This window comes from Zootoca vivipara, chromosome 1, assembly GCF_965207765.1.
Source record: "Zootoca vivipara chromosome 1, rZooViv2.hap1.1, whole genome shotgun sequence".
NCBI lineage: Eukaryota > Metazoa > Chordata > Lepidosauria > Squamata > Lacertidae > Zootoca > Zootoca vivipara.
The window spans coordinates 48,022,256-48,045,360 of record NC_142582.1 but is presented as its reverse complement, the minus strand read 5'-3'; the positions used below and the strand labels follow the sequence as shown (position 1 = coordinate 48,045,360).

The 23,105-nt window shown below is 43.7% G+C and overlaps 2 protein-coding genes across 5 annotated transcripts in view; one reads left to right on the top strand and one right to left on the bottom strand.

Moving 5' to 3' along the window:
- Positions 1–20: 20 nt before the first annotated feature.
- LOC118091321 (ras-related GTP-binding protein A) lies at positions 21–1,392 on the top strand. Its single transcript, XM_035128188.3, has one exon. It carries the CDS (start codon positions 110–112, stop codon positions 1,049–1,051), a length of 942 nt encoding a protein of 313 aa, XP_034984079.1. The 5' UTR covers positions 21–109; the 3' UTR covers positions 1,052–1,392.
- An 876-nt stretch (positions 1,393–2,268) lies between these two features.
- SMARCAL1 (SNF2 related chromatin remodeling annealing helicase 1) overlaps positions 2,269–23,105 on the bottom strand; it is a 42,206-nt gene continuing 21,369 nt past the window's right edge. For 3 of the 4 annotated variants that reach the window (XM_035128216.3, XM_035128221.3, XM_088662658.1), the window contains exons 10-18: positions 22,566–22,631; positions 18,594–18,734; positions 13,679–13,897; positions 12,722–12,792; positions 12,016–12,118; positions 10,436–10,618; positions 8,583–8,683; positions 5,125–5,224; positions 2,269–4,168 (exon numbers count right to left, since the gene is read on the bottom strand). In XM_035128216.3, coding sequence (XP_034984107.3) covers positions 3,974–4,168; positions 5,125–5,224; positions 8,583–8,683; positions 10,436–10,618; positions 12,016–12,118; positions 12,722–12,792; positions 13,679–13,897; positions 18,594–18,734; positions 22,566–22,631 — 1,179 coding nt within the window. In that variant the 3' untranslated portion in view covers positions 2,269–3,973. The remainder of the gene's footprint in view (positions 4,169–5,124; positions 5,225–8,582; positions 8,684–10,435; positions 10,619–12,015; positions 12,119–12,721; positions 12,793–13,678; positions 13,898–18,593; positions 18,735–22,565; positions 22,632–23,105) is intronic. The other variant, XM_088662663.1, reaches the window with a different exon arrangement.

Sequence of the window (23,105 nt, the reverse complement as noted above, 5' to 3'; positions counted from 1 at the left end):
AGCCTGAAGTCACCTGACCCTCCAGCGACGTCGACGGAGAGGTTGCTCGCGCCGCAGCGTCTCCCCCGCCGATTCTCCCCGGGCGCGGCCTTCTGTCGCCGGGCGTGTGATGCCAAACGCAGCCATGAAGAAGAAGGTTCTCCTGATGGGCAAGAGCGGCTCTGGCAAAACCAGCATGAGGTCCATCATTTTCGCCAACTACATCGCCCGCGACACCCGCCGACTGGGCGCCACAATCGACGTGGAGCACTCGCACGTCCGCTTCCTGGGTAATCTGGTCCTCAACCTCTGGGACTGCGGCGGCCAGGACACCTTCATGGAGAACTACTTCACCAGCCAGAGGGACAACATCTTCCGCAACGTCGAGGTCCTGATTTACGTCTTCGATGTCGAGAGTCGGGAGCTTGAGAAGGACATGCACTACTACCAGTCGTGCCTGGAGGCCATCTTGCAGAACTCGCCCGATGCCAAAGTCTTCTGCCTGGTTCACAAGATGGACTTGGTCCAGGAGGATCAGCGCGATGTGATTTTCAGGGAGAGGGAGGAGGATTTGAAGCGGCTCTCGCGCCCGTTGGAGTGCGCCTGCTTCCGGACCTCCATCTGGGATGAAACTCTCTACAAGGCGTGGTCCAGCATAGTCTACCAGCTGATCCCCAACGTTCAGCAACTGGAGACTAACCTGAGGAATTTTGCGCAGATCATTGAAGCTGACGAGGTCCTTCTTTTCGAGCGGGCGACTTTCCTGGTGATTTCCCACTATCAGTGCAAAGAGCAGCGCGACATCCACCGATTTGAGAAAATCAGCAATATCATCAAGCAATTCAAACTGAGCTGCAGCAAACTGGCTGCCTCCTTCCAGAGCATGGAGGTGCGCAATTCGAATTTCGCCGCCTTCATTGACATCTTCACCTCCAACACCTACGTGATGGTCGTCATGTCCGACCCTTCCATACCTTCCGCTGCCACCCTGATCAACATCCGCAACGCTCGCAAGCACTTTGAGAAGCTGGAGAGGGTGGATGGGCCCAAGCACAGCCTCCTCATGCGCTGAGCGCGCTGGGGCGGCTGCTCCTGCCCAGGGAAGCTCAGCCAACACGGGAAAAGGGCGCAACCTCCAGGCCTATAACTCTGGAAATGGCAATTAAATTTGGAATGTTATGAGATAATAAATGCACGTCCTGTACGTCAATAAAAGAAGACGACGACGTGACAACTCTGAACGACTTACAGTAACTGCATCCTTCTTATGGCACAGTACAGTAACTCCCTTTGGATGCTAATCTTGCATTGTGACATAATATGGTGCATAATAGAAAGTAAGCCACTGTACTAGGGGAGGTCAGAGTCAAAAAGCTGGGACACTGGGAATGAATAAATAATATGAAATGGCAACGTGCTATATTCTTTTTTAATATGTGTGCATGCATTGCAGCATCAGTCCTGAACTGGTGGGTCAGGACCTACCAGGTCTATGCAGAGCTTGTCTGAGGGTCAGGGCGTGAGTCTTGTTAGAATAAAGTTACAAACTCAAAACAAAAAAAAAACAGCTGGTCCCTGGTGGGGGGCCCCAGCCCGCTTAACCCTCCAAGCTCCAGGGCAAGTGTAACCAGGGTGCCCTCGCTCCTGTACAGTCCTGGGACTTACCACGAGGTAATGGTCTGATGCAAGACAGGTCACAACAGCAGCATTACTACAGAAATAAGTGGGTTTTTTTTAAAAAAAAAAACATAAGAAATGGGTGCCCATATGCATGCTTGAGTTAAAAGTAGCTCCTGAAGACGACCGCCTTAAAGTATCCACAGGGCAGTTTAGCATCCGGATAAATGAATGCCTTTGGGCAGCTTTGGCAGGAATAGGCAGTTGTGATGCACACAAATATTTGTTACAGTCAAACTGGGCTGCTGTATTGAGCTGCCTCCAAAGAACATCCAGAAATGTCAGCTGGCACAAAATGCAGCTCCAATCATGCTAAGCAGAACCTGTTGTATGGAGTATAATTCCACTTTTATACCAGTTTCACCATTAATTATCTGCTATAATCCCAAATCTTAACCTGCAAACATAAATGAAAGGCCCAAAGAACTCTCCCTTTGAAGGCAATTTCCCAATTCAAGCACCATTACCAAAAAGGTCCTGTCTCCACAGCTATCCTGCTGCACGTCATATGGTGGGATGAGGACAGAGAGAAGGGCCTTGGAAAATTAGCTGCAAATGGGAATATTTCTATGGGAGAATGAGGTTTTAAATTAAAGTCATATACAATAAAGGTTAATTTCAAAATGTTTTATTATTTTGTGTCCTTCAATCAAAGTGAAATCGCCTGGAGGAAACAAAGAAAATCCTTGAATAGAGATCCACTGAGTCCTGCCTGTGCAGACAACCTGATTCTGCAGCTGACTCAGTTCAGTGAATGGTAAACGAAGGTAGCTTGGTGGAAGGGTACATGAATTGCACGCAAAAAGGTCCCCTGTTCAATTCCCACCATCTCCAGGTGGGGCAAGGAAAGACAACTGCCCAAACCCTAGCTGCTGCCAAGTCAGTTGTAGACGATACACCGAGCAGACCAGTGCTTTGATTCTGTATAAGGGAGCTTCCTATTTTCTAAACCAAGTTATGCAGGGAGACCAGAATCAACGTAGGCTCGCTATTCAAATTAGTCAGTGCAGAAGCTCCATCCTTACCCAAGTGTGAGCAAATCCCATGCCTATATAGATGTGGCCTGGACTTGTGCTTTGGTGCTTGTAAGAAAAAGCTTGTTGGGCTTGAGTAAAAGCAAGGATGTTAAATGACAGAGGATGGGTGGAAAAGCAAAGTATGCTCTGCAGGTTGCCTGTTGTCTACCTGGAATAGAATCTGAAGGTTGCCAAGTCTTTCTCCCCACAAGGAATTACCCACCATCTATGATAAGGGTGGAAAACCTGTGGCCCTCCAGATGTTGTTGGACTCCAGCTCTCATCAGCCCCAACCAGTATGGCCAATGGTCATGGATTATGGGAGCTGCAGTCCAGCATCTCCTGGAGGACCATGGGTTTCTCACCCTTAGGTAAAGGTAAAGGACCCCTGGACGGTTAAGTCCAGTCAAAGGCGACTGAGGTTGTGGCACTCATCTCACTTTCAGGCTGAGGGAGCCGGCATTTGTCCACAAACAGCTTTCCGAGTTGTGGCCAGCATGACTAAACCACTTCTGGAGCAATGGAACACTGACGGAAGCCAGAGCACACAGAAAATGCTGTTTACCTTCTCTCCACAGCAGTACCGTACCTATTTACTTGCCCTGGTGTGCTTTCAAATTGCTAGGTTGGCAGAAGCTGGAACAGAGCAACAGAAGCTTATCCTGTTGCGTGGATTCAAACCACCGACCTTCTCACCCTGAACCTCTAACAAGTCATATCTGGTTCTAGTTTATTGTAACTTACGGATTCAAGGAAAACAAACAATTAAAGCATGCCTCCTTTTTCAGTACCACTGTGCAAACAAAACATTCATTTTATAAAATGTAACCAGAAGTGTTACCTTTCTCATAGAATTTTACAGGCCTGCCCTCAAAACAGGCACCCCACAGTTCTTTCTAGCAGCTTCTTGCTTAATTATTTAAATCTGTCCCACGAGAATAGAATTGTTGAAAGCCTCTAAACTCGCCAAACAGGATTTATTTGCTGCATGAGGAGGAGTATTCCATCTCTCAAGAAATCCTGTGGAGAGGTATTAAACGCAGAGCTGCAGCAAAGATTCAAGCAGTAAAATTCATCTGTATCACTGCAGATTTTATTGGAGTGTGGGTAGAGTCACAGATTCTTGATTTCCCAGCTAGAGAAGTAATAAAAAGAAGGCAGCTAAAGCTGTTCAAGTCAGCAAACAAGCTAACCCATCTTAAAAATAAATATTTAACAATCAAAGCAATTTTCACTGATTTTTTTTGGCCCTCCTTTAAATACAATCTTAGTTAACAAAAAAAGCGCATCATTTTCTGAGTTTACTGTCTGCAAAAATATTCATCAACACGCCGTTTCTTGCACAGACTTGATTCCGTTTCACTCGATGGAGTCTGTGGTCCAGAACCTTCACATGCATCAACTATTTCCACAAGCAGGGCTTCATCCATATCATCTGCATCCTCCGAGAAGGTCCTCTGGAAAAGGTTTAAGATGGTCTGCTGATTTGTGTCCTGCTAGGAAATTAAAGAGGGATGTCACTGGCAAGCAGACAAAAGAGCTCTGCTAGTCAACAGAACAGACTAAGAAGACAGTCAATAGAGAACAGATGGAGGAGACATGGAGGTATCCCCCAAGATAATAAGATGCAGACTAGACCATCAGCCTGCTTTCCTCTCCCTGCTATTTGAGTGGTAAAGAGAAATGGGGCACATTGAAATAGGAGGATCTCTGAAGAGCAAAGGATGGAGCTTCTCCATCAAAGTCATTGCAGTGAGTGACACCATCCGATAGGTGCCTTTGATTCAAGTATGGCTGCTGTCCACAGAAGGAATCAGAACATGGTAAGTCATGCTTGGAGATGCCTGAATAATTGCTTTTTTATTCTTTTATTGCAGGGGTGGGGAATCTGTGGCCCTCCAGATGCTGTTAGATGCCTACCGTATCAGCACCTGCCAGCATCAGTAATGGGAATGATGGGAACTCTAATCCAACAACACCTGGAGGGCCTCATGTTTCCTACCCCAACTTTATTGCACGAAAGACCATGCATGTTGGAGAGAAACTAAGTGCCTCCAGGAATTTAGGTAAAGGTAAAGGGACCCCTGACCATCAGGTCCAGTCGTGACTGACTCTGGGGTTGCGGCGCTCATCTCGGGTTATTGGCAGAGGGAGCCAGCGTACAGCTTCCGGGTCATGTGGCCAGCATGACAAAGCCGCTTCTGGCAAACCAGAGCAGCACACGGAAACGCTGTTTACCTTCCCGCTGTAGCGGTATCTATTTATCTACTTGCACTTCGACGTGCTTTCGAACTGCTAGGTTGGCAGGAGCTGGGACCGAGCAATGGGAGATCACCCCGTCGCAGGGATTCGAACTGCCAACCTTCTGATCGGCAAGCCCTAGGCTCAGTGGTTTAACCCACAGCGCCACCTGCGTCCCACTCCAGGAATTTAGTTTAATGTTAAAAGTTACCTTGTAGAAGAAGTAATCTGTAGCTTCGGCTGTCTCAGAGAACTTGGCTTCAGACAGGCCAGCTTCCCCTAAGACTCTGATCTTCTCTTGAATCATTGGCCTAGTGGAGAATACAGGCATTACAATTACAAAGAAGATTCTTTGAAACAAGCATCTTTCTTAGTGAAAGCACTATAAGCATTGAACTACTCAGCCAGTAAGCAGAGGACATCACAGATGAGAATTTTTTTCATTACTTTGCTGCACACTATTTACATATATACTGTCTTTTCAGATTTCTATGTGAAGACGTCAAAGGTCTGCATTTTAAATTCCACCTCCCAAATAAAAACAATTCCTTCACAATGAATTTGGGATATTTTGCTTGGAAGTGGAGGAACGTGGGAAACATTAAGTAGGGACAGGGATATCAGGAAAGAAGATTCATACAAGCATTTGTGCTGCCCAGCAAAGTCCATCCTCTGCCTCTGTGGTTTCAAAACACTGCTATATAGACACACCTCCCCTTCTAGCCTAGGAGGACTGGGAACTTGCGCCTATAGAAAATACCAAGAGCTCTGGGAAAATAGCAGTTTGGTGTATTACTGCAGCTGTGCATATCCCTAAAGTTAAAAACTAATTCCCACTAGTTGGCTGCCAACATAGGCTTAGCAAGACGGCAAGACTGGATCCCTGCTGAGAGTGGTGGGGGAGAGAGGGGAGAATCCTGCAGGGAAATATTGTTTTGAAAATGAATGGAACCACCCCCCACCCCACCCCCACACCATTTGGAAAGACAACACTGGGGAAACTGTTGGGGTCTGCATGCACAGCCAAAGTATTCAGATGACCATCAGTGCCAGGTGAACAAGCTTCACTTCACTCCACTCCACCCCAGCACAATCTGAAGGGGAGAGAGTAAGGCAGGAATGAGGAACCTCTGGGCCCTCCAGATGTTGCTGGACTCCAACTTCCATCAGCCCCAGCTAGCATGGCCAATAGTGAGGGATCATGGGAATTGGAGTCCAAGAATGGAGGGCCATGAATTCTTTACTCCTGTTGTAAGGAATACAAGCAAAGCCTGTGTTCTACTTAGTCAGCTCCTGAAACTCTGATTTCATGCAAGTCAGGGTGTGGTATGATAATGCAACCTGAGAAGTTTTCTGATTAGAGACAGAAAGAAAGAACAAACAACATTATCTGAAAATACGCTGTGTGTATGTCTGAATTTTTGAACATGCACAGGCTGAGAGCTGGGAGCAGAGAAAAGAAACATGAATACATGCTTAGAACAACAACAACAACAACAACAACAACAACAACAACAACAACAACAACAAGGTAGTGGGTAGATTTCAGCAAAGATTAAATTATTATAGTCGAAAGCCATGAAAATTTCTGAGACTGGGGGTGAAAAGTTAACACATAAGATAGGCAACAGACTATAAAGGAGAAATGAAAGTCAGTGAAACCCAGATGGTGCAAAGTTGTAAATGAAAGGAAGATGGACAGATTTTACAGCTAAGGGATCCAGAAAGGGAATAACATAAGGTCTGTGTGTGGATGAAGACCATATGGAAAGTGCCCAAGTTGGGAGACTAGCAATTAACAGTGCAAGCTTATAAGTGTAAGAGTAAGTCCCACTGAGTGTGCAGGATTGCAGCCTATTCAACAAGGAGGAAAAAACGTGCAACTAATTAAAAAGAAAATAATTTGTTTTTAAGTTAAAAGTGTTGTGAAAATATTTAAACATTCTGCATAGAGCAAGGGGTACTTCTTTTTCTGTCAATGGAGACACTCTCTCTATAACCTTTCTATAACCAGTCCCAGCCAGCCAGCCACATGAAATTTCTGAGCACTTTTCAAACGCAGCCCCATGTAGAGCTTTGCATGCTTATTACCACTGTGGTTAAGGTGATGCATATCAAAAGGTCCAGCTGCCACCAGCAGCCCAAGCGAGCTCTGCTACATGGCAAGTTTCCCACTGCTTACTTACAGTAGCTCACTGCCACTGGCGAGTGCCATGTTCACATTCTGTAGCAGCTCATCTGTGACAGCTGCAATTGCTATGCAATAAATACAGTCCTGCAAATCAGCCTCAAGATGAAAAAAATAAAGTCGCTTCTTTTCAACGGAAGGCAACACTTCATATGACAAAACAAACTTTCCGCTAGCAAAGTGTTCTCACAGTGCCTCGTGGAAAGAGACAGGATCAACCCCCACCCTGGCAAACAGCACACTTTCTTCCACTCTTGCACTAACCATTTTATGGGCGGCGATTTACAAGTAAAATGGGGAAATGACTGTCATTAGCTTTCTTTCATGTGTGGGCGATATGTCATCTCCTAGTTTCTTCTGGGGGAAGGATATAATTATTTGCAAAGCTGATATTCAGGGCTCCAGAGAGTACAAAACATCTGATGATGTGCCATGTCTTGCTGCCGGTGGGCCATTTCCCCACCTCCACCTTGCAGCACAATCCTCCCAAGCCTATAGGCGTTCCTGGCTTCATCCTACTTTTCTTCTCAGTCATGAATGCGGACTGCTGGAGAGCTGTAACAGAAGTTACAGAAGGAAGATGCCACCTAAGCATGAACAGACCCAACACAACTACTTGGGCTCTGGTCTTCAGATCCTCCACCCCCCCCCCAAAAAAACCCTCTTGAGCGCATTGCAAGCTCAGAGTGAGCAATAACCTGAGATGGCTTGCATTTCTTCACTTAAACCCTTGCAAAATGCTGAAAACTAAGGAACAATCAAGTACAAGTCATCCTGCACTTGAATGACACTTGTGATGAACAGGAAAGATGCTGATTTTCCCAAACTGATTCTGATTGCAAGAGCAGAGCACTTCCAGACTCTAGGCGTTTTTGTAATAGTCTGGCATGCTCAGGTTGTGGGGAGAGTCCTTGAGCAGTGCTGACAAAACATATGGCTGCTCACTACCCATGGGCTCCAAGTGGAATCAAAGGGTTCCAACTGGGTGACCTTCATCCTCTCACAATCAAAGTTATAAACCACAGCATGGAAGGGGGAGATGGAGAGGACCAACAGAATCATTGAATTGTAGAGTTGGATGGGACCGTTGAGGGTCATCTAGTCCAACCCCCAGCAATGCAGGAATCTTTTGCCCAACTCAAACCCATGACTAGGGCTGGGTGATATATAAATCTATCATCCAAAATCAGTTTGAGGTCCATATCATGATATCAGTTTCATTCATTTTTGACCTGACAATGCATTACAAATCATGGTGTGTGGGTGTATGCACGCACTATGCAAAAATCACAATGTGGGGGAAACCGTGAAGCCGGTCAATGCCTCTAAATAGTTCCATCCTTTTTGGGGGGGCATTTTTGTGATACATCAGTATATCCCAATGTTTAGCTGGTGATATTTTGCAATGTTGAAAACCAGGTATCATCCAGCCCTACCCATGACCTCAAGAATAAGAGTCTCATGCTCCACCAGCTTCTTACCACAAGTAATCATCAGCTGTGCCTTTTGCTACCAAGTAGTGAACATCCACAGAATTTGTTTGCCCAATTCGGTGCGCCCGATCTTCTGCTTGGATCAAAACCTGCATTAAAAAACCACATACACAAATTAGAAAACAAAGAGAGAGAGAGAAGAGAGCAATTACTTCTGCTACAACCCCTAACAATAAACCAATGAATCATTACGCTTGGCACAGAGCAGATGGCCCTTTCCTTGCTGACAAGAATTATTAAAATGTAAAGAATGAATGACTGAAAAGAAAGCCTTTCACAAAAAGGAAACATTGAGGATCAAAGAGGGAGCTAACATTTACAAGGTGACACGAAATGGGCTACCTTGTCACTTTGTGTACTTCTATTTTCACAATGGTAAGAACAAATGAAGAGCCTAGCAGAATCAGGCCAGATTCCCATATGGGATTCTGTTCCCACAGTAGTCAACTAGACGGCTATATAAGAGCGCAATAACACTCATGGCCAGTAACCAGTGCAAACCTAATCCTCCATGAAATGAGTCAGGATGTTCCATTAAAACAGCACAAAAGAGCTGCTGTTTGAAAGTGTACAAAGTTTATTCCAAACTACAGTTATGATACAGCACAAACAGCTGTTCCTGGTGAGCATTTAAGGTCCCCAACCCTAATCTACGGGTTGCCATCTGATTGGATTTTATTCTGATCCTGATCTGATATTAGGATGTATTTTAATTTATTGCCTGATTTTAATGTGTTGTACATTTGATGTTAGCCGCTCTGAGCCCAGTTTTGGCTGGGGAGGGCGGGGTATAAATAAAATCATCATCATCATCATTCCAAAGCTGTTGGCATCCATCTGTTTTGGGAGACAACGGAGCACTTACAATGTAAAGAACATTACATTAACCTAAACACTGAAATGTATCTCAGTATGTGGTTATTGGAGCAAAGGCCTTCTACTGCATTCTTGCCAACTTCATTTTGAGAGGAGAAAATTGGGGATGGGGCTGCTGGACTGTAAAAATGGAAACCCGAATTAAAGCTCAACCTCTTACATAGATGCACAAGTGACTTAAGGAAAGTCTCTCTCTCTCTCTCTCTCACCCCCAGCTACCCATCTTCAGAAGAGGGGCAAGAGTGGTATACCTGAAACGAGTTGTGACTTTCAGGACAACGGCTTGCATACAGTAGCACACACAATGTTACACACATACAAAAAGAACTACTTCTGCTTGCCCTGCAGCCCTCCCCCTCCCAGGATAGGGGGCACTGAAGGGAGAGCAGAGGAAGGTGAGAGTTCAGATGAAGTCTGTTGTACAAACAAAGTGATAGTGCTTGGTGTAAACCAATCGGCAAAATCCCAAAAAGGTTAGTTGTGACTAAATCCAGTTAACTGGAGCTTAGCTGCATCCATGTCGTTGTTTTTTAACTAGGTTTTGCTCAGTAAATATCGTAGAGGACTTGACAAATGATTGTTAAAGGGAAACCTTAGCCACGCAAACACCTGAAATGGAGCAGGAGGGAGAGTTGACTGAACAGTTTTGTAGTCATTAGGCCGCAAGAGTGTGTTTTGGTTCAACAGAGCCAAACCAAGCAGGCTATCGGCAATGTTTATTTGTGGTGGGAGCTGAGTGATCAGCAGTAGCTTTAAATACTATATGCAAAACATGCATCACCACCAGACAGACACTCATTTTTATAGGTACCATCTAACAACCATAGCTACAAAGTCATTATACTTTAACACATAAAGTACACAATTCAGTTCCCCCACAAATAGCCTCTTATGGTTTTATCTTACAACTCTGAACAGCGTCCTTTCAGGAGGAGCACCCCCGGGCAATATCCAAGCTGTCTTACCCCAGGGTTCCAGAACAGCTCTGCAAACACAACCAAATCAGCGGATGATAAGGTGAGCCCCATGTTAGCCGCCGTTAAGGAGAGGACAGCCACAGAGTGCTTGTCAGAGAACTGGAACTCTTGGCAGAGGGACTGGCGCTCAGCTGAGGGTGTGGAGCCGTCAATGCGAATGTACCCAATATGCTGAAAGGGAAGGTGAGGAAACAAGGGGTCACTTATCATCGGGGCTTGCTCCTCTCTCCTCACCTGGCTGAAAACGGGAGCCATGCCAAACGGAGCGTTGGGATCCCCCCCTCCTTCACTAGTCAAGTTGCGAAGCAGATGATTTAACTTGCATTTGTTATATTTGTGACCTGCCTTTGCTCCAAGCAGGTTAGAGTTGCTAGGTAGTTGTATTTGTCCAGACTCGCTGGCGATCAGTTATCTCATACCTGCCAGCCAATCCCAATAAACAGGAGTTGCTGGCTGGTTAGCTATTTTACCCCCAAACGCTCCCTCATGCCCTCTGGCCCTTCATTCTTTCTGACCCTTCTCCCCACTGCTTGGAACAGGTAACTTTGTTCTCATCCTAACACTCAATCCAGTACACTTAAATGCTTTCTGATATCTTTGAAGAGCAAGAACATTATCTAGGAAAACCTATTTTAAATTGCCTTAGCGCATATTTAAGGCAGCCCTGACATATGAAGGCCATTGATACCAGGGACTTCGAGCTGAACTTGAATCTGGGAGAGCTGCACTAAATCTTGGTTAAATACAGATGCCACGGATGAAGGAGGTTATTATCTTTCTGGAACCAAATGCTTTCCCTTCCAATGAAGGCTAGAACATGCAGTACAGGGAAGGCCTGTGAGCTGTGTTATTTAGGAGGGACAGGGGTGCCACAAATGTCACTGCCAGGTCGCCAGTGATGACCACACCTTTCAATTTGATTAGCGTCTCCCCAGCACAACTTATGGAGCTGCTCTCTGGCCTAGCTCTGAGACTTGGAAGCACCCAGAGCCAGCAGGACTTCTCTGAAGCTCACTGGGATGTCAGAAACAAAACTCCAAGTCAGGGAAGTGGCAGGGTCAATGACAAACATACAGGGAATTTTTGGCTACAGGGAATTTTGCTACAGAAATTATGCCCAATGGCTATTCAATTGGCAGGGAGGAATGCTAATGAGTCAGTTTTACATGTAATTATTTATACTCTTCATACTGTTTAAACTTTATACAGGTCAACTTTTCATGCCTGCTTCATTTTAACAAGTTGGGATTTTTAAAAAAGCTTTAGTTCATGACATGCTATTGATTTGAAATATGAGAACTGACAGCCGGAAGATTATCTTTAACGCATTTAATCCCTCCTGATGTTGACTGGTTTACTTCAACGTTATTAATCCCAGTGGCCAGGTTTGTATTTTGTGAATCCTGGAAAACACTAGACAAGATGGCAGTAAAAAAATGTACACAATGGGTTTTTATGCACCATTGTGAATAGGTTCCAGGCAGCTTTGTATTGTGCCAATGATACAAGAGTTTACCAGGATCTCCAAGTCCTGGAAAAGGAGTAGTAATAAATGCAGATCAATTTACCTTTTTCTCCAGTTTCTCACTGATTGTGTCCAGAATGAGTTTGTGATGAGCGAATACCAGAAACTTTTCTCTTCCACTTTCCAATAAATCAAAGATATATTCTCTACAGTGAACGAGAAGTTGGGGATAGGATGCTCAGAAGATACACATAGGATTGTTGTTCCAGAAGCAATCAGTGTATGGTCCTAGATCAGTAGTCCTCAACTTTTATTTTATTCAGAGAACTGGCAATTCAGCCAAATCCCAGTTCCAAGGACCTGTTTCTCACATGTAGTTGAAACTACAGACCATTTTTGAAGACTATAAAGGTCAGGACTTTTCACAACTGCAACAAATATATTACGTCAAAATCCCCGCGTCAAAATATGATCAGTTGTTTTATACTGAAGATCTACCTGCACATCACCTTGTACAAAATAGGTTTAATACATTTGAAATGAAAGCAATTAGGACTCATTTTGCTTATTTTCAGCAGAACCAGACATGGATGGTTCTGCTGAATGGATAACTTTGAGGATAACGTTTCTGTAAAATATTTGCCAGGCTGGTTCAACACCGAGGCCAATGCTACAGTGCTTAAATGTTTTAATTAACATTTCTCCCAAACTTGATTTCGCTGCAGGTCTTGTCTTGCAGTTTCCTTTCCACTGCAGTAAGAATCACCTAGTCAGGTAGGTTTGTGTAATACTGTGAAACAGCAACTTACATGATACAGTTAATTTTGGCTTCAGCAGTCCTGTTGTAAAAGAGAAAGAGAGCTTCCTTCTGTTCTTGTTTCTGCAAACAGATATTTGAAAAACCCGTCAGTTAGGTCCAGAAGGTTGTAGCTAGCAGCTCAATGACGAGTGGGACTCACAAGTGGCAGATTTTTGCAGCCAAAATTCTAAAAGATGACATGCTTGAATTTTAAAAATATATTTATACAAGTATAAACCTCCCTTCCCCCTGCGTTATGTTTTGTTTGCTTTGCCAAACCTGGATAATTTGTTCTGCTGTGGAATTATTAAAGGTGCCATTATTAAAGGTGAAGTGAGAAATAAACACCCTATGGAAACCAAAAGTGGTGCAAGGACCTTTAATCGACTCTAGCAGGAGTAGGAATAGGAAGGAGAATTCCCCCTCCAGCTCAATGTGTTGTTATTTGATTAACCTTTTAATCCTAAATCTAGCACAGGTCTAATGTATAAAGCAGACTTGGGCCACTAGGTGCAATCTCGAACTATGCAGACAGACTCGGTTCAGACATCACAGCAAGCCATGGTTTGTACTAACCATAGTTAAGAACCAGTAACATGGTTTGAGCTTTCAAATGTACAACAGGCAAACCACAGTTTACAGCCAATTGTCTGTTTTTGTTTCCTCTCTCTTCAGCGTGCAGCTTCAGAAATTTGTTGCTCTCTCCCATCTCCATGGTTCAGCAACCTCTAGAGACAGAGCACAGCAACAACCGTAACTGTGCTTTGTCAATAGTTTGTATAATGGCAAACCAGAGCACAGACTGCGGTTTGATATTGTGACTTTGCAACCCTTTGGAAACCCAGCTTTGTAAACTGGCACAGGGTTCAGATGTAAACAGCACACTGTATATTTAGATTTTTAAGCAACCGTTCGTCATTGTGACTCAATGCAGCCACGTTCACGCCCAACAATATTTCCAACTCACACTCTTATAGCCCTTGGCCATTTCCTTTGCAGCCGCTGCCAGCTCAGCCTTTGTCCTTGCATTAATGCCTTCAGGAGCTACCACCACCATTCTGCGCTGCTTTGCAGGGAGCTGAGAGAGCACGTCAGACTTCAGGCGACGGATCATGACGGATTCTTCCAGCAGAAGCTTCAGTTCACCAAGGTTGGAGGAACCAGAATAATCCCACCCCCAAGGCCGCTGAGTGGAACAGACACACAAGAGGAAGCAAAAACTTCAAAACATCATCAGTAGCATGCAAGAGCTGTGAGTATACTGCACATCTATGCACTGGGATGCTGAATTGAATTGAAATACTTTATCGTCACTCGTACAACTTGTTTACAGTGAGGTTACAGGAGCACCCCCACTCAGCTCTCTTAGTCTTAATTCTCCTCGTCTACTGACACCCACCCACCAAACCCGAAAGTCAGTTGTCCTGTTGTTATCTTTTCATTCAGCAGCCTAACAGCCGATGGATAGAAGCTGTGCTTTACCCTGTTGGTGTGACTAATCATGCTTCTATATCTTCTGCCCAAGGGCAGGAGATCAAAAAAGTGCCGGCCAGGGTGTGAATCATCCCTAGGAATTTTCCTCACTCTCCTGAGGTAACGGTCTTCCACAATGTCATCCAGCGGATTCACAGGACAGCCCATAATATCTTGTGCTGTATTCACCACCCTCTTTAGGCACTTCCTCTCCGTTGATGTCAAGCCAGCGTACCCCACCGTGATGCAGTATGAAAGGACACTACTGATGCAGTAGAAGGAGATAATCAAATGTTGATTGACATCGTTCTTTCGCAATACTCTAAGGAAATGGAGTCTCTGTTGGGCTTTCTTAACCACCTGGGTTGTATTGATTTTCCAAGTAAGGTCTTCACTGAGATAAACTCCTAATAAAATTCTGATACAGAACAGAACTTGAATTTTTTAAAATAATACTAATAGGAGCTTACACAAGTGCTGAGAAACATTTGGGAAAGCATTTTAGTGATCCAAAAACCAAATGGAGTTCTAGACAGAGCTTTAGTGCAATAACCAATATGTAAAGAGAATTCCCCAAATATTTTAATCCCTGTCATCCTTTCTAACTATAACTGTGCTGTAATTTGTATGTTCATCTGAGGTCAGGAACAGAAATCACACAAGCGAATATGAGAAGTGTTCACTATTTTTGGTTGTTTTAGTCCACAAAAGTTATGTAATTACGTTGTTTTCTGCATTTTTTAATGTTTTCCATCCATTGAAATGCCATTTTAAAATGTTTATTTTATTACATGAATTACGTTAGTCTCAATTATCTACTGTGGCTGAAACTAACAATGTAGGTTTCAGCAGGAGCAGAGCCGAGGAAGGTATCTGGGTTGAAGATATTGCCTGAGGATGTCTGATTGGAGGAGTAAAGCAAATCATGGGCACATCAGTGCGAGACATTTAGGAGCACACATCTGGAGTCTGTTTCTCAGGTATGACGGTAATAAATAAGAGCAATCACCACAAGTGTTTTGCACCACTTTTCAGCGAAGACAACTAAGGTGCATCCAATCCATGAGCATTTTAGAAATTATTTTTCTAAGGAGCTAGTCCACTCCCCTTTCTGGCTTTTGAGGTTTCAGCAGGCATGGCCCATGCACTTTCAAAGATATATATGAATCTCACAACAGCTTGGTAGTTAAATGAAAGCGGAAATCTTCAGAAAATGAAACTCTGCATCTAGCAGCGTATTCATCATCTGCACTCCTCCGGCTTATTCAGAACACTGTTGGCAATTAAATAGAGCCTCATAGCATAATCATTGTATTGACAACGTCCTTGTAAAACTACATCCGCTAAAAACACACATGCCCTGGATTCCTAGGATATCAAACAGCAAAGTTAAGAAGCCACTTTTTTTTTTTTTACCCAGGCCATTCTCAGTGGAAGAAGTTGCTTAGCTCCTGAACTTTTCCTGGCTGAGCATCTGTGACAACCTACCTGCACTTTTCTGTCTTTTAATGCCCACTATTAACATCACCTGCTTTGAAAAATGGCTTGATGGCAACTATAAAATTTGGCTCATAAATAAAAACAGGTGACATTTCATTTGTTGCACTTTTTATGAGCAAGAAGTGCCAAGGAGTTGTGGATCGTAAACCAATAAACTAATTCCATCTTTGCTTATTGCATCTGCCAGAGATTTGTGGTCTTCTGCTGTGAAGCTAAATCAATTCCGTTTAAAATGGAGTGTTTTCTGGGGTCTTGTTTTTTAAAACTGAGGTGTTCAGGTTTGAGATTTCCTTGTTGCTGTTTAACCCAGACAACACAATTTATATTAAGACTATATCCTACTTTTATTATGGCAATTTCTATCCTTATGCATCCCAGAGCAATGTTTAATCATATTTTTTAGCAACTCGGGGAAGAATGACACATCACAAAGACAACAGGGAAAGGAACATTGGCAAAGGGCGAGGGGAGCAGGTGGGAGAAGAACTTTAACCCTTCTCTTGCCCACTAATTCCTCTTCCCATCCCGCACCACTGTCAGCTGGGCTGGAGAAAGCCTGGTAATGGGGAAAACAGCAGGGGAGGGTGTTTGTGGGAAGAGCTGGTGGGTGCGAGAAGGGTTGAGGACCCACAGAACCATTGAAGGATGGCCTGAAACAGGGGAATTTACAACAGAAAGAAATGAAGAAAAGGATAGATGAAGAAAAGAACAGTAAAAAAGGAATAGTGATAACCACATATTTATTATTATATTATATTATAATATTATTATTATTTATACCCCGCCCATCTGGTTGGGTTTCCCCAGCCACTCTGGGCAGCTTCGAAAAGAAAAATAAAATACAATAATCTATTAAACATTAAAAGCCTCCATAAACAGGGCTGCCTTCATATGTCTTTAAGAATGCCATAAAGCAGAGAGAATCAACGTCTTTCCATTATAAGATAGCATTATAAATATGAGGATATATATATATATATATGAAATAAAGTTAAGGCCGAAAATAAAATACTAAGTCTGAAAGAACTGGGGTTTGTCATAAACTTTGGCCAGAACAATAAACAGGTATGTATGTATGTATGTATGTATGTATGTATGTATGTATGTATGTATGTATGTATTTGCCTGTTAACCTTTTGCCTCCCATTAAAAACAAGAAAAGTACCACAATTTCTGGGGGGGAAATGGTAGGGTGATATGTATATGCAGGAAATGCACATCAAGGAGAAACAGCAGAAATAACTGTTAACATTGCCCATTTATTTCAATGGGTCTATATTTAAGCATATTTAGGTCTGGGCCTGGCGCATGTACAAAAGTGAAAGGAGTGTGTTTGTGTGAAGTTATTCAGAGCAGGAAAGACAAAGAAGGTCAATATCTATATATATATAAAAATGTAAACCGACCATGTTTGTTTGTCTCCACTTTTCGCCAAACCGCTTGACCAATTGCGTTCAAATTTGGACACAAAGTCACATGCAAATAAGTGAGTGACCACATACCGCTTGCGTAGACAGACACCACAACAGTGCCAGGTTAAACCCCCACAAACCCCGTGTTCCATAACACACCACTCAGACAAAAGTGCATGCTGGGAAATAGAAGCCAGAAGCTGCGTCTCACAGGGTAGGGCAGATCGTAAAGTCAGGAACCAATATGCTATAACTGCCACAACGGCCATTCCTCCACAAAGGGCCACACTGGGATCCTGCCCCTAGCCACCCACGTCCCACCGTCAGAGACAGGCTGCGCCGACACCACACCGAACACCAAGCCACGCCACGCTGTTTCCATCCCCTTCCCTCTCCAAAACACCTCAGCTCAGGTTTGCAGGGAGAAGAGGTGGGGACTCGCCTGCGTTGGAGGTGGGGGCAGGACGGGGTTGGGATGGGTCATGGGTCGGAACGGGTTGTGGGGAGTCACAGGGATGAGCCACAGCAACGTGTGGCCGGGCCAGCTAGTATTAGGATAAAAGAAAGCATGGACAGATGAGTTTATTATCAGTGAATATTTATGCAGCACTCAGTCGTTAGATGAGTGTTTCTTATCAACTAATTGAAGATCTACTATGTTTAGGGGAAAGTGAAATAGCAACTGGAGGAGATTTTAATGAAGGTATAAATGCAGAAGAAGAAGCAGACATGATACAATCATGAATACACTGCAGAAGCAAGCATTATCCCTTGAGATGTTACAGCTTGTTGATATTTGCAAACATGATAATCATAATGAGAAGAATTATACCTTCTGTTTCATACCACATTGGAGCATCTGATTTAGTGGTATATAAAGAAAAAAAGAATAGTATTTGATCATGCTCATATTTTTGGTAGTTTAAAACTCATTAATCAAAAAGCATATTGGAGACTGAATCCTTTTTCTATTTAGGAATACAGAACTAATGGATTCATAGTAATGTCCAATTCCATATTTTTTTCCTTGTCGATATTACACCTCATAATATGGAGCCAGTTATCAATATGATTGATGACAACACTATTTATGACATTGCACACTGATCAATTTAATGAGTTAATTGGTAATCACAGAGGTCAAGTTCAGTCAGGCTTTCTCGGTGAGCAATCTGGCTGGTGAACAACCAGGCTAGGCAGAAGCTATCCAAGGCCTCAGGCAAAAGTCAATCCCAGACCTAACACTTGGCTAGGAGCCTTTTAACTGGAGATGCTTGAGAATTAGCAGAAAATCTTACAGTAAGCAAAACATGTATTCTACCATGGAGCTATGGCCAATTGTCACTATGGAAATCTGCCCTTTCACAGCAAGACTTCACCGAGAGATTGTAAAGGGAATGGCAGTGCACAAAACGCTTCACGGAGTGGAAGGTTGTTATCATTCCCAAATAATAATTTCCTGGCTTCTGCTTTGCCAGGGATGGAGATTCACGTTACCTGCTTAGCATCACAGTAGCGGAGCCCAAAGGCATGGAACTGAGAGAAGAAGGATGGTCTAACAGCTGCAATCTGCGTATAAAGCTCTGCAGGGCGGGACATGGCAGGGGTTCCGGACAACAAGATGACTCGTTTGGCAGCCTGGGGATATAAATGTTGCAAAAGGTTAATTACGTGGCTGCTATCACACATAGAGATTCGAGGACACCCACAAAGGTAGACATGGCCCTAACGACGTTTTTCTCCAAAAATAAGACACCCTCTTATATTTATTTTTCCTCAAAAAAAAACACTATGGCTTATTTTCAGGGGATGCCTTATTTTTTCCCTCCTCCTCCTCCTGTCGCGACCGGCATTGCTGCTGCGCCTATCACTATGTCTTATTTTCGGGATATGGCTTATATTCCTTGAATGCTTAAAAATCCTGCTATGGCTTATTTTATGACTACGTCTTAAAATAGGAGAAGCAGGGTAGCAGAGCTAACACAGCACAGTGGGTTAGCAGACCCCACCGCTAGGCAGACTGACATGGCTTCCTCAGACGGCAGATTTTGAGTATCATGAAAGAGCAAAAGTGTGTTATGATTGTGTGTGTTTTTTCTGCCAAGGAGAGATGCTTATGAGGCTTCCAGGTGCCAAAATAACTTGGCTGGCCTTGGGTACCAAACACCTTGATTTGGTGATAGCGGTGATGGGCACTTAGCTGCCAGCTATTCTGTTTTTCATGGGAAACCCCCGGATTTTAATCCGTTTTCCGCTGTTCTCCCGAATGGAGAAAAATCCCAGAAATCCCCTGGATTTCCTACCTGCCAGGGAGCCTCCATTTTGGATGCTGCTCTGGCCATGTGTGGGCACTGGAAATAGGGCAGAGCGGCACCGGAAGTCACTTCTATGCATGCCCGGCGGCCATCTTGGTGGTGGCCACAGGGTGGCGGCTGTCACCAAGATGGCTGCCGCCCTGCGGCCACCACCAAGATGGCCACTGGGCATACGTAGAAGTGACTTCCGGTGCCGCTCTGCCCTATTTCCGGGGCCCACACATGGTCAGAGTGGCCCCGGAAGTTGCTTCTACGCAACTTCCGGTGCCGTGCCGCTGCTGATCCTGCATTTTTCAGCGAGAGACTTGGCAGGTATGGATGGGCATCATATATGCTGTTCCACTTCAAGGAGCAAAATGTCTTTGGCTGACCACAAAAGTCTCTTGTTTGATTCTTGCCTCTGCTAGCAACTAACTAGGTGGTCTTAGGCATGTCACTCTCGGCCTCAGCTCCCAAATCTGCAATGCAGAGATAACAATAATGGTGTATCTGAAAGCGTTGTTGTGAAGCCCACTGAAGAGAGCATATTTGGAGCACTCAAATAAAGCACGGTATAAATGCTAACATGTATTGTAATTAGAAGTAACACAATCACCCCCATTTTGCTTTCTTAGATGACACTCATAGTGGTGGTGGTGGTTGATATCCATCTGTCTCAAGAGACAATGAAGTGTGCCCCTGGGGTGAAGTAAAACCACTGCGTGACCTCCCCTGGGTGCAAGCCTGGGTAGTGTGTATGGATCCTCAGCTGGACCCCGCTCTTGGCCTCGCTGATGTGGTCCAAAGGAAATCAGAGTGATACGTTTGGCATCAACTTGGCTGCAAAGGTCGCCGGAAGGAGGCGTACATTGTACCATCCAACCATCTTAGGGACTCCATTCTGGAGTTGTGTAGGGTTTACACAAGGTTGGTGCAACGTGGACACACCAGCAGGAGTTTTGGATTGGCTCTGCTGCTGCGCCCACCCCAGGGCAGCCTCCCACCACCTCCCACCCCCCACCCCCCAGTGTCCGGCCGTGTTCCTGACATTTGGAAGCCAGGTAAGTGGTACAGTCCCACCCGGCCAACCACTATGGGGTGCCGTGAGCATCAGCAGCACAATTCCTGCAATGAGAATGTTCTTTGTATAATAAAAGGTGACACCGAGAAGACATTTCCCCAAAGAGAAATTCAAGAATCACAGACATATTCAAATGCAGAGCCAATGATATAATAGCCAGATCCCTGCACTGCACTGGGTATCAAAAGGCTTCAAAGAGCAGGAGGAAGGATGGGGAAATACGAGAAAATAAAAAAATGATTCAACATGCAAAAGTGTCTTATTCTCCTACAGTGATTTACTGGATTTTTAATGATGTTCACAGCATGTGGCCTACAGCACGCGGCCTGGCATGCTTTGCATTATGGCTACAGTATGATTTAAATGTTCATTGTGCTGGATATACAATTATAACCATCCTCCCGATTCCTTCTTATTCTGCCCTTGTCAGCTGTTTAACATTTAAAGTGTGTGTTGCCCTGCCTGACACGAAATGGAAATATCTGATGGTAATTTCAATGCAGAAGTTTGCTTCTTGGGAGAGAATGAAATGGGACTGGAGGGGTGACAGCATCTGCACGCTTGGGGAAATTTCATTTCTGTCATAAAAGAGTATTATAACTCGTGCCCGCTGCAACTTTGGAATAAGGTTCAGATCTAACTAAATATCACGGATGCAAACAACCTAAAGTATATCCATCACACCTGGGATATTCAAATTACACCCAAAAGGGAACGATTTGAAAATGACACTGTTTTGACATTAGATAGTAGCAGAGCTCCTACATCCCCCACCCTTTAGAAACAGATCTTTCAAAAACTCTTAAGCATAGAAAGAATGAATTCTGGAAGACCTTAAGGACTGGAATACTTTTTACAACTATATTCATTCCTCAAAAGCAAACTGATTTATATTTCCATATTTCATATTCATATCCATTCTGATTCGTATTTCCAACAGCATTCATATTTCCATTTTTAAAAATAGTAATAAAAAAGGACAGTGGCAGATTCTGCCCGTTCCAATGCACACCTGATGTTAAGGGTTCACTTGGAAAATCATGCTAATCTAAATATTTTGTAAATTAAACTTCTTGATCCATTTTATGGGTTCAAAAAGTGCCCCTACACAATTCTCAACACCTGGTTGCAGAGCAACAACAGCGTTTTGTGCAGAATTTAGGGTTCCTCAGTAGAGACGCAAGGTACATTACTATGAATAATTACTTCTGAAAACTCATGGAGTTTCAAACTTCAGCTCCATGTTTTATACATGGGCCTACTTGAAGATTCCATACATCACTGCCTTAAAGCGATTTCCTCAGAAATTTTTATAAGCAAAAAAATGGATATTACGAAATGCTACTTTATCTTAAGAAGCAATCAATGCCTAAGTGATATTAAAGATTAAGCTTTTAATATTATAATTATGCCTATTTTTTCCTCAAAAGTATTATATTCCGACCTGTTCTTCAACAGAATTTCAGAATAAATATGAAACTTAAAGGCTTCTTATTAATCCATTATTGATTCTATATCCTTCATCCAAGCCACTTTAAGGATTTTCAGGTTACATACCAGAAAAAAAGATTTATGAGCTCTGTGTGAAATACTTATGGAAGACTTTATCAGCTTTGGGATAAATCAATTTAATTGGTGGTTACTGACATATCAAAATTTATAGGAAATAAAAGACAGATCATTATTTCTCTGGGCAGCTTCACTTGGAAATATTACTTTGAAGCCGACTCTGTGACCTGGAATTCATTTATATAATCCTAAAATACTCAAAATCTCAGATACTTCGGAATGATTATGCATTTGTTCTGTAATTAAATACTCAATCTTCTACTACACTTAGGATTTCTGAACTTATTTCATGCGTTCCGCTGTAGAGTTAAACTGATAAACCAAAATTGCCCAATCTGTATCATAGATAGCACAGAATTTCGTTAACGTCGCTCGTTTTGGGATTTTGTATGGCTCCCAACTTGTCACTACAGCACAGGCAGCAGCCTAGGAAAATTCTTTTGGCTCTTGCCTGTACACCAGGCATCGTGAATACGCAGCACCTAAAAGTCATATGCCCACTTTTGAAAACCCTGGCATGCTCACCTTCAGGAGCGGCATCGCAGCCCGGCATCGAGCAGTTTTCCCATTCTTCAGAAAGTGGGACTCATCCTGAAACAGAAGAAGGGGAGAGAATGTGAAACCCGGAGCAATAGCCAAACAACCAAAGAGCAATTGATATCAGCATTCCTCCAAATGTGGGTCCCCAAATGTTGTTGGACTACAACTCCCATCAAACCCCAGCCAGCATGGCCGATTATCATGGATATCAGCAGTTGCCACCCAACAACATCTGGAGACCCTTGTTGTTGATCTATCAACAACCATAACCAAGCCAGTGAAGGGAAGGGAAGAAACAATTCTCGCTATTAATATTCTCTTTGCCGCTGCACAGCCCCCTCTTAAATGCAGATAATTGCGAGTCTGCACTGCATGGATTCCCCCAAAGGAAGGGGTTAATGAAAAACCACCAGAAAGGAGGAAATCTAATTAGGAGCCAACCGGTTTGCTGTTAAAAGGCTCGCCAGGTAGGAAATAGACCTACTATTTGAGAATTTCCCCTCCTGGAACGAGCTCTATTGCCAT